At 37.7% G+C, this 11,842-nt stretch overlaps 1 protein-coding gene across 1 annotated transcript in view; it reads right to left on the bottom strand.

Moving 5' to 3' along the window:
• The window catches only part of LOC131237099 (cytoplasmic tRNA 2-thiolation protein 1-like), a 41,561-nt gene continuing 29,719 nt past the window's right edge, over window positions 1–11,842 (bottom strand). The window contains exons 5-10 of the mRNA XM_058234754.1: window positions 6,584–6,696; window positions 6,402–6,494; window positions 6,256–6,296; window positions 2,594–2,660; window positions 2,395–2,506; window positions 1–343 (exon numbers count right to left, since the gene is read on the bottom strand). Of these exons, the coding sequence (XP_058090737.1) occupies window positions 164–343; window positions 2,395–2,506; window positions 2,594–2,660; window positions 6,256–6,296; window positions 6,402–6,494; window positions 6,584–6,696 (606 nt within the window). The 3' untranslated portion in view covers window positions 1–163. The remainder of the gene's footprint in view (window positions 344–2,394; window positions 2,507–2,593; window positions 2,661–6,255; window positions 6,297–6,401; window positions 6,495–6,583; window positions 6,697–11,842) is intronic.

Here is an 11,842-nt window from a genome sequence, read left to right as displayed (position 1 = left end):
GAAGAAGAAGAAGAAGAAGAAGAAGAAACAATTTTCTTTCTTGCATAATGAACTGTCATCAATCAGCAAATGCATCGGAAGTAGAACCAAAATCCGATGGTGGACCCAATTTCATCTAAAGCAAACCACCAGATGCTGAATGTCATCTACATACATGTACTAATCAGAAATCCAGTGTACCGCATGGCTTGCTTTGGGAAATTGCTTCCCTCGCTTCTTCTGTATTGGATACTATCTGTCCGCTCTCCTTCTTTGAACCATTAAGGCCTCTGCTTCGTCCAATACCTTGCCTTGGCAAGCCTCGATTCAGTCCATCCAGTAAAACACAAGCTTTACACCACTTCTGCATTTACGATTAATTAAGTCAGCATCCAAATACATATTACATCAAAATCTGTGATTATTCAAATATTAATCCTGGAAATTATAGATAGATAGATAGAGAGGAACAAGTCCAGTGTCAGTATACTAGTCCAATGTCAGTATACTATAGTCGTTGCAATACAAGAAAATTCTTCAACTTGGCAAAAATGGAATTATGTAATGGTGGAATTAGGAGGAACTGATTCTCACTGTTCACCTTAATATAAACTCAAAACACCATGAGTAGGACAACATCTTCAGTTTCTTCACATGAATTCTATCATCAGTCAATCTGACGTTTTGGTTGCTTTATGTCTCCAGAATGAAATTTCATTGTCTTATATAGATTTCATGGTTCTCTTCTAACATCATTTTGTAGCTTGCTTGCATAATTCTTCTAAACAGGTCCCACTCCTGCTTCAGATTCATGTTCCAACTCCTGCTTCCAAGCTGTTTCCAATTGCTAATATTTTGATACAGACACTTCCCTGCTCCCATACCCAAATCTGCTGCTGCTTCCCCTCACTCCTTGTGGTAATATGTTTGTAATAATCATATGAATTTGTATATCATAACTTCACTGGCCCAAAGAAGGCCAATTGGTCGTGGACATAAGAAATCATCAAAAGAAGCATATTTTCAACCTGGGTGATGAGAAACTAGAAATGGATACTACGAACTTTTCACCCACAATAGAGTTCTCTCATATAACACAAGGTGAAAATTCATGGCCATCCAAGTCCACACGTTAGTGAAATCTTAGGATAGCTAACAGCTCATAATGATTTGTAGGGATAAATTTTGAATGATTGTAGAACCACACAAGCACCCAAGGCTGTGAGTAGAGTAGAACATTGACCATAACACCACATCGAAATATTCATGTCAAAAAATAGACATTTGTCACAACGGTTTTTTCTTTCATTGCTTCTAGCAACGTGGCATGATCTGAGTAAGACCTTTACAGACAAATGATTGGTCATTGACGGTCAAAGTTACCCCTGATCTTGTGGAGAACTATAACCTCATACCACTGTAGTGATGTTGGAAACCCCGACTGCTTTGCATCATTAGCAATTGAACAAGTAGAAATATAATTGTAGTACTTCTTACAAATTGATTGTCCCTAGATGTCAGGCAGGTATAAACAATGTTTATAAACTATGAGAATCCAGCTAGAATAATTAGGGGATTAGTGGTATCTTCCTGTGTAATTGTTCGCGACTTTTGCTCTGAGTTTATTGGGATAGAAATTCAATCAAGAGTCCATTCTTCCATTGAAGGTATTTATCTTGATTATTTGTCACAACCTAGTGGAGAGATTGAGAAGGATGTTGCTCACAGAATTAGAGCTGAGTAGATGACCCTTGTGAATCAAACATTTTTTGCTCAAAGAAAAAAGGAAAAAGGTCAGCTGGGTCTGTACAAATTGTTGGAAGCAGATATGGCAAGCATTTCGCCTAGTAGCAACACACCAGCCTCTTCCAAACCCAAGTAAAGGAGGGTTGATGTCAGATGGGCAGCATGCCACCAAAATTTTCCAACCAATCATAAGAATTCATTTTTTTTTTATTTTTTTTTTTTTAACTTGCGAGTAGTGAAACAGGATTAGCAAAGCCAAATGCAAATAGCTGAGACATGGCTATGATGAAAATGATGGCGATGAGGAGGATGTGGTAAGCATCAACCTTCTCCTACGGTTACAATGAAAACCATTATCTCAGCCTCTATTTATATTTCTCAAATTGAGTAAGAATTTTAAGTTTAAATAAAATACTTGATTCCCACAAAAATGGATGGCTATTACTGAGCCAGTTTCTGAATTAAAATAGATGTTCATTTAGTAGAATGGGAAAAACTAATGAGCTTTTCTTTTACGCCTACTTGACTAGATTCCTCGAGGTTAGAAGGGCAGCTAACTTGGCTTGTATATATTTAGTGCATTATCATTTTATGTCAGGTCCTTACCTATAAGAAAGCAATTGAGATCAAGCATTCTGATACATCAAAACAAAGTAGAAATAGGGCTACCTGGCTAGAAATATAACCGCATCGTGCACACGTTCCTTGATCTGGCATTTTAGTAGATGTGGATATCCGAAAATCTTCACCCGATTTGATGATGTCCAGAATGGCTCTAGGTCTGCATCAATGAAACATCCAACTAAATCAAATTACACAAAAGTTAAGTCAATTGATGAGTTCCACAAAAGTTTAACAGGATCATCACCTGATCCTTTCCAGATCTTTAATAAATTCACGAGCAAAACCACGGTAGGCATTAGGTGAATAAATGCCTGCAAATCAGCAAAGAACCAAGATTGTAAGACTGTTGTTGTTGTCATAATAAGGAGGAATGAAATGCTGACAAGGAACCAGTCCAGTGCGGAAAACCTAGATCAGAAGTTGTCTAAGGGCCTGTTTGGTTGGATGTATTTATATGCATTTTCATGTAAAACATCTCAAATCAGCCTTAAATGTTGGGAATTGTAATTACCACGGGTGTTTGAAAGTGAGGTGTTGCCCCTCGTGAAATAACACCTTTTTGAAAGCCAAAACTTTGTGGGCCCCACCATCATATATGTGTTACATCCATGCCATCCATTCATTAGTAAGGATCATTTTAGGGCATGGGCCAAAATGAGGCAGATTCAAAGCTCAAGTGGACCAAACTTCAGAAAACAGTGGAGATTGAATGCTAACCATTTAAATATTATTCATGTGGTGTGGTCCACTTGATCTTTGGATCTGCCGCATTTTTTGGGGCATACCTTAGAATCATCTGGCCAATTGAATGGATGACGTGGATAAAACACATACACCAAGGTAGGACCCACAGAGTCCCATCTCATTTTCCGTACCTTAAAGTGGTTGTTGCGCAGTCCTACCTAATCCCTTCCCTTAGAAAATCATGTGGTAAGTAATTAATGCTAAAAAGGGTAAACTACACCACAAATCCCATGAATTACATGGTTTCAAACAGGCCCTAATAGGGCCAAACACCTATTGAATATGAGACGGATAGAGGTGGGACCCCCTTGATCCCTAATAACTCCAAGTAATGCGGCTCAATAGCCGAAATTCAATTGAGATGTAACAACTGATAAGATTCACCCTCAGAAATTTCGAAATCAGAACACCTCCCCCAAGTGTAGAGTTTTTGATTTGTTGAATATGAAATGCAGAATCACCAAATGAGACCTACCAAAAATCAACATATAATTGGTGATCTTGATGTCTCACTGGAAAGCAAGCTCAGTATTTCCCAGTAACTTACCCGTCAAGTCTTATTCCATTTATTACATATGCCAAGATTTCATTAAGGGCGTGTTCGGTATTCCAATTACAATGGTAAATGGCTGGAAATGGGCAATGATTACTTAATCCTGTAATTGTGTGGTGACATCACTTGCATTTGACTACAATGATGAGTTTGCTACCATTACTTGTTTCACCCAGACATCACTGTGAAAGTGGTAGTTTTATCATGTAAAAATGTAAGGATTACAATTTCCTTTACATGTTTCCTTTACAGGTGCATTTGACTCTCAATTTACAAGTAGTAATTCTCATTTAAACCAAGGTATTCCGTATTGGTATCGGTGGGCGTAACGGTGCCCACCGATACCGATATGGATACGGGGGTGTAACAGCAATACGGGGGCGTAATGGCCCGTAACGGTGTAATTTTTTGTTGTCAAAAAAATATGAAAAAATATGAATTAAATACGGAATATTCTAAGCATTCCAAATATGTATTCATTTATAAATTGGAACATGTTTATGGTGGTGTAACGGTCCACTCTTTGGTGAGAAGTTCTATCGGACTGTCTGATGAATTTATGAACCAGACAACCTGGAATTAATTGCAAACTTTTTATATTTAGTTTTCTAACTATATAATATCTAAATAAATTTACTACGATGAATGTAATATCAAAACATCTTATATTTTCAAGTTTTCCTTTTATTTATAGTACTGGTACATTGCATACTTCGTGACTCACATGCATTTTATTTCAATATATAGAGTTTAGGGACTTTTGTATCCTATCATGTAATTCATATACCTAACAATTTGATATCATTTTTCCCCATAAATCTTTAAAAAAATTAAAATTAAATTGAGGTAAATAGTGTTATCAATTCGGGGCTGGTTTGGGGACCATTTGATGCCCCAAACTAGCCTCAAATTAATGCAATCTATTGGCACTTATCCTACTAATGGATTGGTGGACATTTATTCGACAGTGAAAATGAAAAATATCAAATGGTCTTATTTCAAAAAGCAATTAGAAAAAAAAAAAAAAAAAGGCAAATCCAGATCTCAGGTGGACCACTAGTGGGCCAGGCGGGCCACCTCGATGTATTTGTATATCAATGTCATCAATCTATTTTGCCAACTCATTTTAAGGCATGGTCAAAAAATTCAGGTAGATCTAAATCTTCAGTGGACCACTAGTGAGTATCCCTTTAAAAGTGGGGCCACCTCAATGCATTTGTTGTATATCCATGTGGGCTATCATTTTTGCCAACTTATTTTAGGGTCTGGTCCAAAAAATGAGACTGATCCAAATCTTAGGTGAACCACAAAATAAGGATTTAATTCCCACCATTAAAATTTTCTTAAGACATTTTTTATTTTTTTTTTGGATCAAGCTACTATTTGTGTTCTCCCTTCATCAAGGTCAAAGTTTATGTGACCTTATCAATAGGTTCGATGGAAAATAAACAGTATAGTGGACAGCATGGATATACTACACATAAATCAAGGCAAGCCCATGTAACAAAACAGTGCAAGTGCACTGTTCAACATGCACCGCAGAACATGATAAAAAATAAATTTTCACAGCCACGCAGTCCATTCTGTTTTCTGATACGGAAATGAAAAAGAAGAGAGACAGAGAGAGAGGGAAACCGAAAAGAAAAGAGAGAGAGAGAGAGAGAGAGAGAGAGAGAGAGAGAGAGAGAGAGAGAGAGAGAGGGGCCGCAACCGCAGCAGCCCGAGAAGAAGAAGAAGAGGAAGAAGACGAAGAAAAGAAAGGAAAAAAAAAAAAGTATGTTTTTTTTTCCTTTTTTTTTTTCCTATTTTCTTTAGGCCCGTAACGGCTGTTACGAGTCCGCTATGCATACAGAATGGGGGGTATGCCCCTTTCGACCCCGTATCGCGTAATGGCCTGGGCCGTTACCGTTACGTATCGGCCGATATGTAACCGATTCGGGATAACCTGGTTTAAACAAACACCTTGGAATAATAATGATGGCTCATTTACCTTGCATTACACAGGAAATTGGAAAACTAACTAGCCCTAAAGGGGGAAAAAACATTATGCAGAGAATTTGGGTAACTGGACACGACACGTTTGGGGTTTCGAGAGCATAGATGATTGAATGGCAGGACTATTGAGCATTTTTGGGACACTCTTCGTGCACACCCAACAGTTTTAAGCAACTAATGAGTCTCAGGAGCTGTGTAGGGCAACCATTCACAAGATATGAGAAATGCACTTGAGAACATTACTGAGTGTCACATGAGAGCAATGCTTCCGGATTTTTATGAAAGGGATTCATTAGGCAACCAGTGACGAGTCTTGCAGAGGAAAAGAAATATCAGGGAGAACCATGTCATCCTGGACTTTTAACCGTTATAGCCTATTGTAGTGAAAGTTATTACACACTTAAATCAGACGAATGTCAAGAATTCTGATGCTATATGAAACAAATCTCAGTTTCTAAATCCGCATTTAGCCATTTACGCACCAGAGATGAGTTTACTTTTTATGGAAAATACAATCCAATAACCTTACCAATAACCCTACATTCATGCAATTTGTTGCACTTAATAAAAATTCACAAATGACTAGAAAGAGAGTGACGAAAATGAACTATTACATTCTGTCGAGAAGTAGTCCAGCTTCTTGAAATATGCATACGTAAAATTTGGTCAAGGTTTCACATCATACATCAAATAGAAGTGGCTTGAAATATAATGATGCAAGAACTTTATGATAAAATCAGCTTTTCAATTGCAAGGATATATAACAATCTCCTTCTCGTACGTGTATTTGAAAGGCTTGCATCTTGGAATAGGCCCATCTTCACCTGTAGTTATAAGGGTGCATCTACTCAATCTACACAGCAAACAGAATAGTCAATGAATTGGACAAATAGCATGAGATATCTGAGTGGGGAGAAAAAGACTTTATCAGTTATAGATTACCTTGCAATGTCACCTCGCAAGATGTTCAGTAGAACAGTTTCAGCAATATCATCTGCATTATGCCCAGTAGCAAGCTTGTCTGTTTTCATCAGTGCAGCACCTCGATCTAAAGCCTATTTTATTAACAAATATTACCATGTAATTTCTGTGTTCTAATTGAAGATCTTCACACATGAGAGGCTATGCATATAGGCTTGAGAAAATGAAAAGGAAAAAAAGAAAAGAAAAAGAAAAAGAAACACAGAAAATTTTTTAGGGCCTGTTTGATTAGTGGAAAAAGAAAAGATGTAATTTTATCCAATGATGAATTCCATAAGCACTATTGAAACATTGATTCCTTTTATAGGGGTTTTGTTTGGATGGCAAGTGGAAATCTCATATTTTGTGAGACTGATCACATCGTGTCTTGTGCACAAAAAATTTCCAATGGAAAAAGGTAAATGGCTATGTGTAATCCCTTATTTTCTTTGCTAAGCAAACATAGCACAATGTCCCATCATGGAAAAAGTGCTTCACTTTTCTTTCCTCTCCTTTCTTGTCCCTTTTATCAAATAGACCCTCAAGGAAATGCAAAGACACTAGGGATGGAGAAATTGGCATTGCACGGTAAAAGAACGATAAAATTAAGATTTTTTTCTGGACATCAGGGTTAGGAAAAGATATTAATCATTTCCTGAAAGAACAGATTACACAACATAGCAAACAAAGCTCAGATGGAAATGCAAGTTATGCTAATGTCTTTGATTGACCATGTAGATTCTTTCCTAACAAGAGGTGTGCGTCAGGTCAGCAACCGAACATCAAACTTTTGCCTAGATAACATAAGAACGAACCTTGTTTTGATTCTTAATAAAGCTAGGTTGTTTCTTGGAAGCGGTGTGCCATAATTTGTAAATCCAGTCGTGGTGGTAAGGGTGTGATAGGGTGTTCCCTAGAAGGGACGCATCACAATTTGTTAACCTGATTACGTTGGAAAGTGTGCAATAGAATGCAGTCCCCAGAAGTGACGCAACACATGATGGTCAGTTGTGGTGGAAATAAGGCAAGGATTCCACACCAAACTAGATGGACACAGGTAAAGGAGCAGTTCCATATGAGAAAAAAATTCATATCACCACTTGGAATCTGGGAACTTCATCGAGTGAGTATGGGGTTGGCAGATTTGCAATGTAAAGGAAGAGCATAATTGCATGCAAAACATGTACAAAACTAGCTTACATGCAACATCCGAGTGGTTTATAAGGCCAGTCCTATCGTGCAGATGACCCATCAGAAAAATTAGGCTGCTCAAATCATAAGGTGGACTAGACATTAGACTGAATCTGGACATAGTGGCAAGTTTTTCTGAACTATGCATTGTTCTGTATGGGGGCAGCCCACAACATGAGCAATGTCCCACATAGTCATTGGAAGCAATTTTTGTGAGACTGATCACATCACATATTTCCGAATAGCCAGAGTGGAAGCAATTTTTTTTTACTTTTTATTTTTTCAATGTGGAGAACTTTTTCCTATAAATAGGCACTATATCTCCTCCATTTTCACTATTCTTTACTCCAAAGCTCTAAATCTTTTACTCTAATCTCTGATCTCTCTACAATAATTTCAAGTATGTTTATTTTTTGTATTTTATAAGTTGTGCTTACTTTTTGTAAATTAAGTTGTAAGTTATAACTTGTAAGTTGTTTCAAGTTATCCATTTATCAGTAAAATTTCTTTGTTCGAAGTTTATAATAATTAGTTCTCTTTTAATATAGCTTGATTGTTTTGTTAAAATTTATATAATATAATATAAGTAATTAAATATATAACTTAATGAAACACTCAAACTATAATGAAATAAGTAAAATAACCCAATCCAATCATGTGTACTAATTAGTCAAGTTTTTCCTATTTTTTTATAGAATTTTTTCAATTTTCAAATTTTTTTTATTATTTTATAAAAAAATATGCCATGGCATATACGATTGTGCGATCGCATATGCGAACAGCATACGCTGATCGCATGCAATCGCATATGCAATTTGACAACATTGGTCCCACGCATTAGCCAGTTGGCAGATGCAGCACATGTAATGTTGTGAATGATCCAGATGGCGCTAGAAAGCCTCATATAGGGAAATTCAACGATTTCCTAGATGGTTTTGGAATTTGGAAACAATGCAATTGTATGCATTGTATGTAGGATCTATGTGTGGCTCCCCTATAGGACAGGTGGCATGTACGTCAAATTCGAATTGGTTAGCTAGTGGGACCCACTGTCAAGGTATTCAATAACAGTAATGGTGATCATAATGGCCGGCCTTATGGCCATTACGGCCTTGTAACAGTCAAAAAAAATTATTAAGAAAGTGTATAGATTTCGGTACCTGTAAAGAAGATGGCCCTGATCGGAAGCTGTGTTTGATGGGCCATTCGAATAGAAGCCTCTGATTTAGAGAGATTTGGGCGCAAAATCCGTCGAAATCCCCGAAATCATCGGCCCTCAGGAGAGATTTTAGGGTTCCGGAACGCGCCGGAACCCTCTCTGCTTCGAAAAAAAAGGGCCCCGAGCCCTTATTCAAAGGAGGCGGACGGACGGTGCCTCGCACGTCACCGATCGTGTTGACGTCATCAAGTTATGTGTCCCATCATGAGGTATATATTATATCCAAACCGTTCTTCCGTTTGGTGAGCTCGTCGTAAGGCTTTATGAGAAAAATAAGACAGATCCAAGGATCAAGTGGACCACACTAGAAAAAAGCAGCTGGATATTGAACGTCCACCATTGAAACTCTTTTGGGGTTGCAAAAGTTTTGGATTGTATGATATTTGTTTTTCCTATTCATCAAGGTCTTTGTGACCTCATGAACAGATTGGATGGAAAGCTAACGTTATGGTGGACCTACGAATGTTATAACGGTGAGAATCATTGTCCTCACTGCTATTTGTGGTGTGGTCCAATTGAGGTTTGGATGTCACTCATTTTTGGGTTCACGATCTAAAATGATCTCTCCAAATGGATGAACGGTGTGGATATGATAAATACATTATTGGTGGGGCCATGTAACTCTGATCTCCCTTCAACTGTTTGTACGACGTGGACGACGGAAGCGGATTGCGTATTGAGTAACTCAGTACCCTTAGCGTATTGAGCAAATTGTGTAGGGTCCATTGTTATTTATTTATTTTATCTACTCCGTTAATCCATGTTAACAGATAATTTTAGAGCTTGATCCCAAAAATGAATCAAAATAAAATCTCAAGTGGACCACACCACAGGAAACAGTTTGATTGAACTTCTACCATTGACAATTTTTTGGAGGCTAAAGAAGTTTTAGATCAAGCTAATGTTTGTGGTTTCTTTTCGTTCATGTCTTTGTGATCTTATGAATAGGTTGGATGACAAATAAAAATTACTTTGAACCCTATGAAGGTTTCAATGGTGGAAATTATTATTTCACATTGTTTACATAGTCCACTTGAACTTTGGATTTACTTCAATTTTGGTATAAACCCCTAAAATTAGCAGTAAAAATGGATGGACGGTGTGGATAAACCACATACATTCACAGTGGGTCCAACTGAGTTTACTCAGTACGATAAAAGTGCATTGAGTAACTCAGTACGCAATCGGATTTCGTGGACGCTCGTCTGGGCTTCGCATGAAGTTCATGCGCTGGAAACTTAGGTAGGGTCCACCGTGATGTTTGTGAGAAATCCACTCCATCCACCATTTTTTGAACACATTTTAAGACATAGTGCCAAGAATGAGCCGGATACAAGACTCAAGTAGGCCGAAAACGTGAGGATTGAAGGTCCACAGTTGAAATATTCGTGGGGCCACAGGTTTTGAATCAGTCTAATATTTGGGTTTTCAATTCATCCCAGTAGTGATGACGTAATGAACGGTATGGATGGAATGTAAACATCACTGTCGACCCAGGAAGGTTTCAACGGTAGGAATTTCCCTACCCACCTTTTTCTTTAGTGCGGCCCACTTGAGTCTTGGATCCTGCTCAATTTTTGCCTCAAGTCTTAAAATAATCTCACAAAACTGATGGATGGAGTAGATTTCTCACAAACATCACGGTGTGCCCCACTCCTGCGAAAGGATTTAGTAGGAAATCTGCATCCCATCTTCGCACGACACATGCTCATACCTCGTGTGGTACACCAGCCAATCCACACCCTCCATCCATTTTCATAAGTAATTTTAAGGCATGAGGCCAAAAAGGAGACAAATGAAAGATCAAGTGTACCACACTACAAGAAATGTGGTGGCAATGATGTCCACCATTGAAGCTTTTTAGGGCCCACCGTAATGTTTATTTGCCATCCAATCTATCCATGAGGTTTGACAAACCTGGATGGGAAAACATAAATATTAGCTTTATCCAAAAAAATTATAGGCCCAAAATAGTTTAATGATGATCATTCAATGAACACTATTTTGTGTGGTGTGGTCCACCTCAGATTTGGATCTACCTTATTTTTCGGCCCATGCGCTAAAATGATATGTTAAAATGAATTCCAATTGATGTTTGGATGTTCATACATATCTTTATACATTTATAAATGGTATGCATCATATTTAAATATATTTACCTTAGTTTAATCAAATAACATGCATAACTTAGTACCTTATACAAAGGAAATTTATTATGTGCACTTCTTTTTTGATATTTTATGATTTAAAAGTGTGTATTAAGGTCTTTTTAAATAATCCCTGAAGTTTCATAAAAAAATTCAACCATTTTGCTAATGTTTCCCCATGTTTCCCAAAAAGTGCGATAAACTATGCAATACAAACGATATATCCTGTGCGATAACCGATACGTATCTGTATCCCAAGAGTGCGATACATTGTGCGATACCGATATTTCGAACACTGATTACAACTATGTAGGATCTATGTGTGGCTCCCCTATAGGACAGGTGGCATGTACGTCAAATTCGAATTGGTTAGCTAGTGGGACCCACTGTCAAGGTATTCAATAACAGTAATGGTGATCATAATGGCCGGCCTTATGGCCATTACGGCCTTGTAACAGTCAAAAAAAATTATTAAGAAAGTGTATCGGCCTCATATCAGACCAGTATGGCCTGTATCAGCCCATTACGGCCCCGTATCGGCCTGTTACATACCCATAATGGCTGTTACGGGCCAATTAAGGACCCTTTTTTATTTCAGAACAGCCAATACAGCCCCATATTGTGCAATGGATCCCACCATTACGTTACTTACAGCTGTTACATAACCATTTTTCAACACCATGC

Source organism: Magnolia sinica, chromosome 2 (genome assembly GCF_029962835.1).
Source record: "Magnolia sinica isolate HGM2019 chromosome 2, MsV1, whole genome shotgun sequence".
In the NCBI taxonomy this organism is placed as follows: domain Eukaryota; kingdom Viridiplantae; phylum Streptophyta; class Magnoliopsida; order Magnoliales; family Magnoliaceae; genus Magnolia; species Magnolia sinica.
Note: the sequence above shows the minus strand (reverse complement) of the source record. Positions and strands in the feature narration are given on the sequence as shown.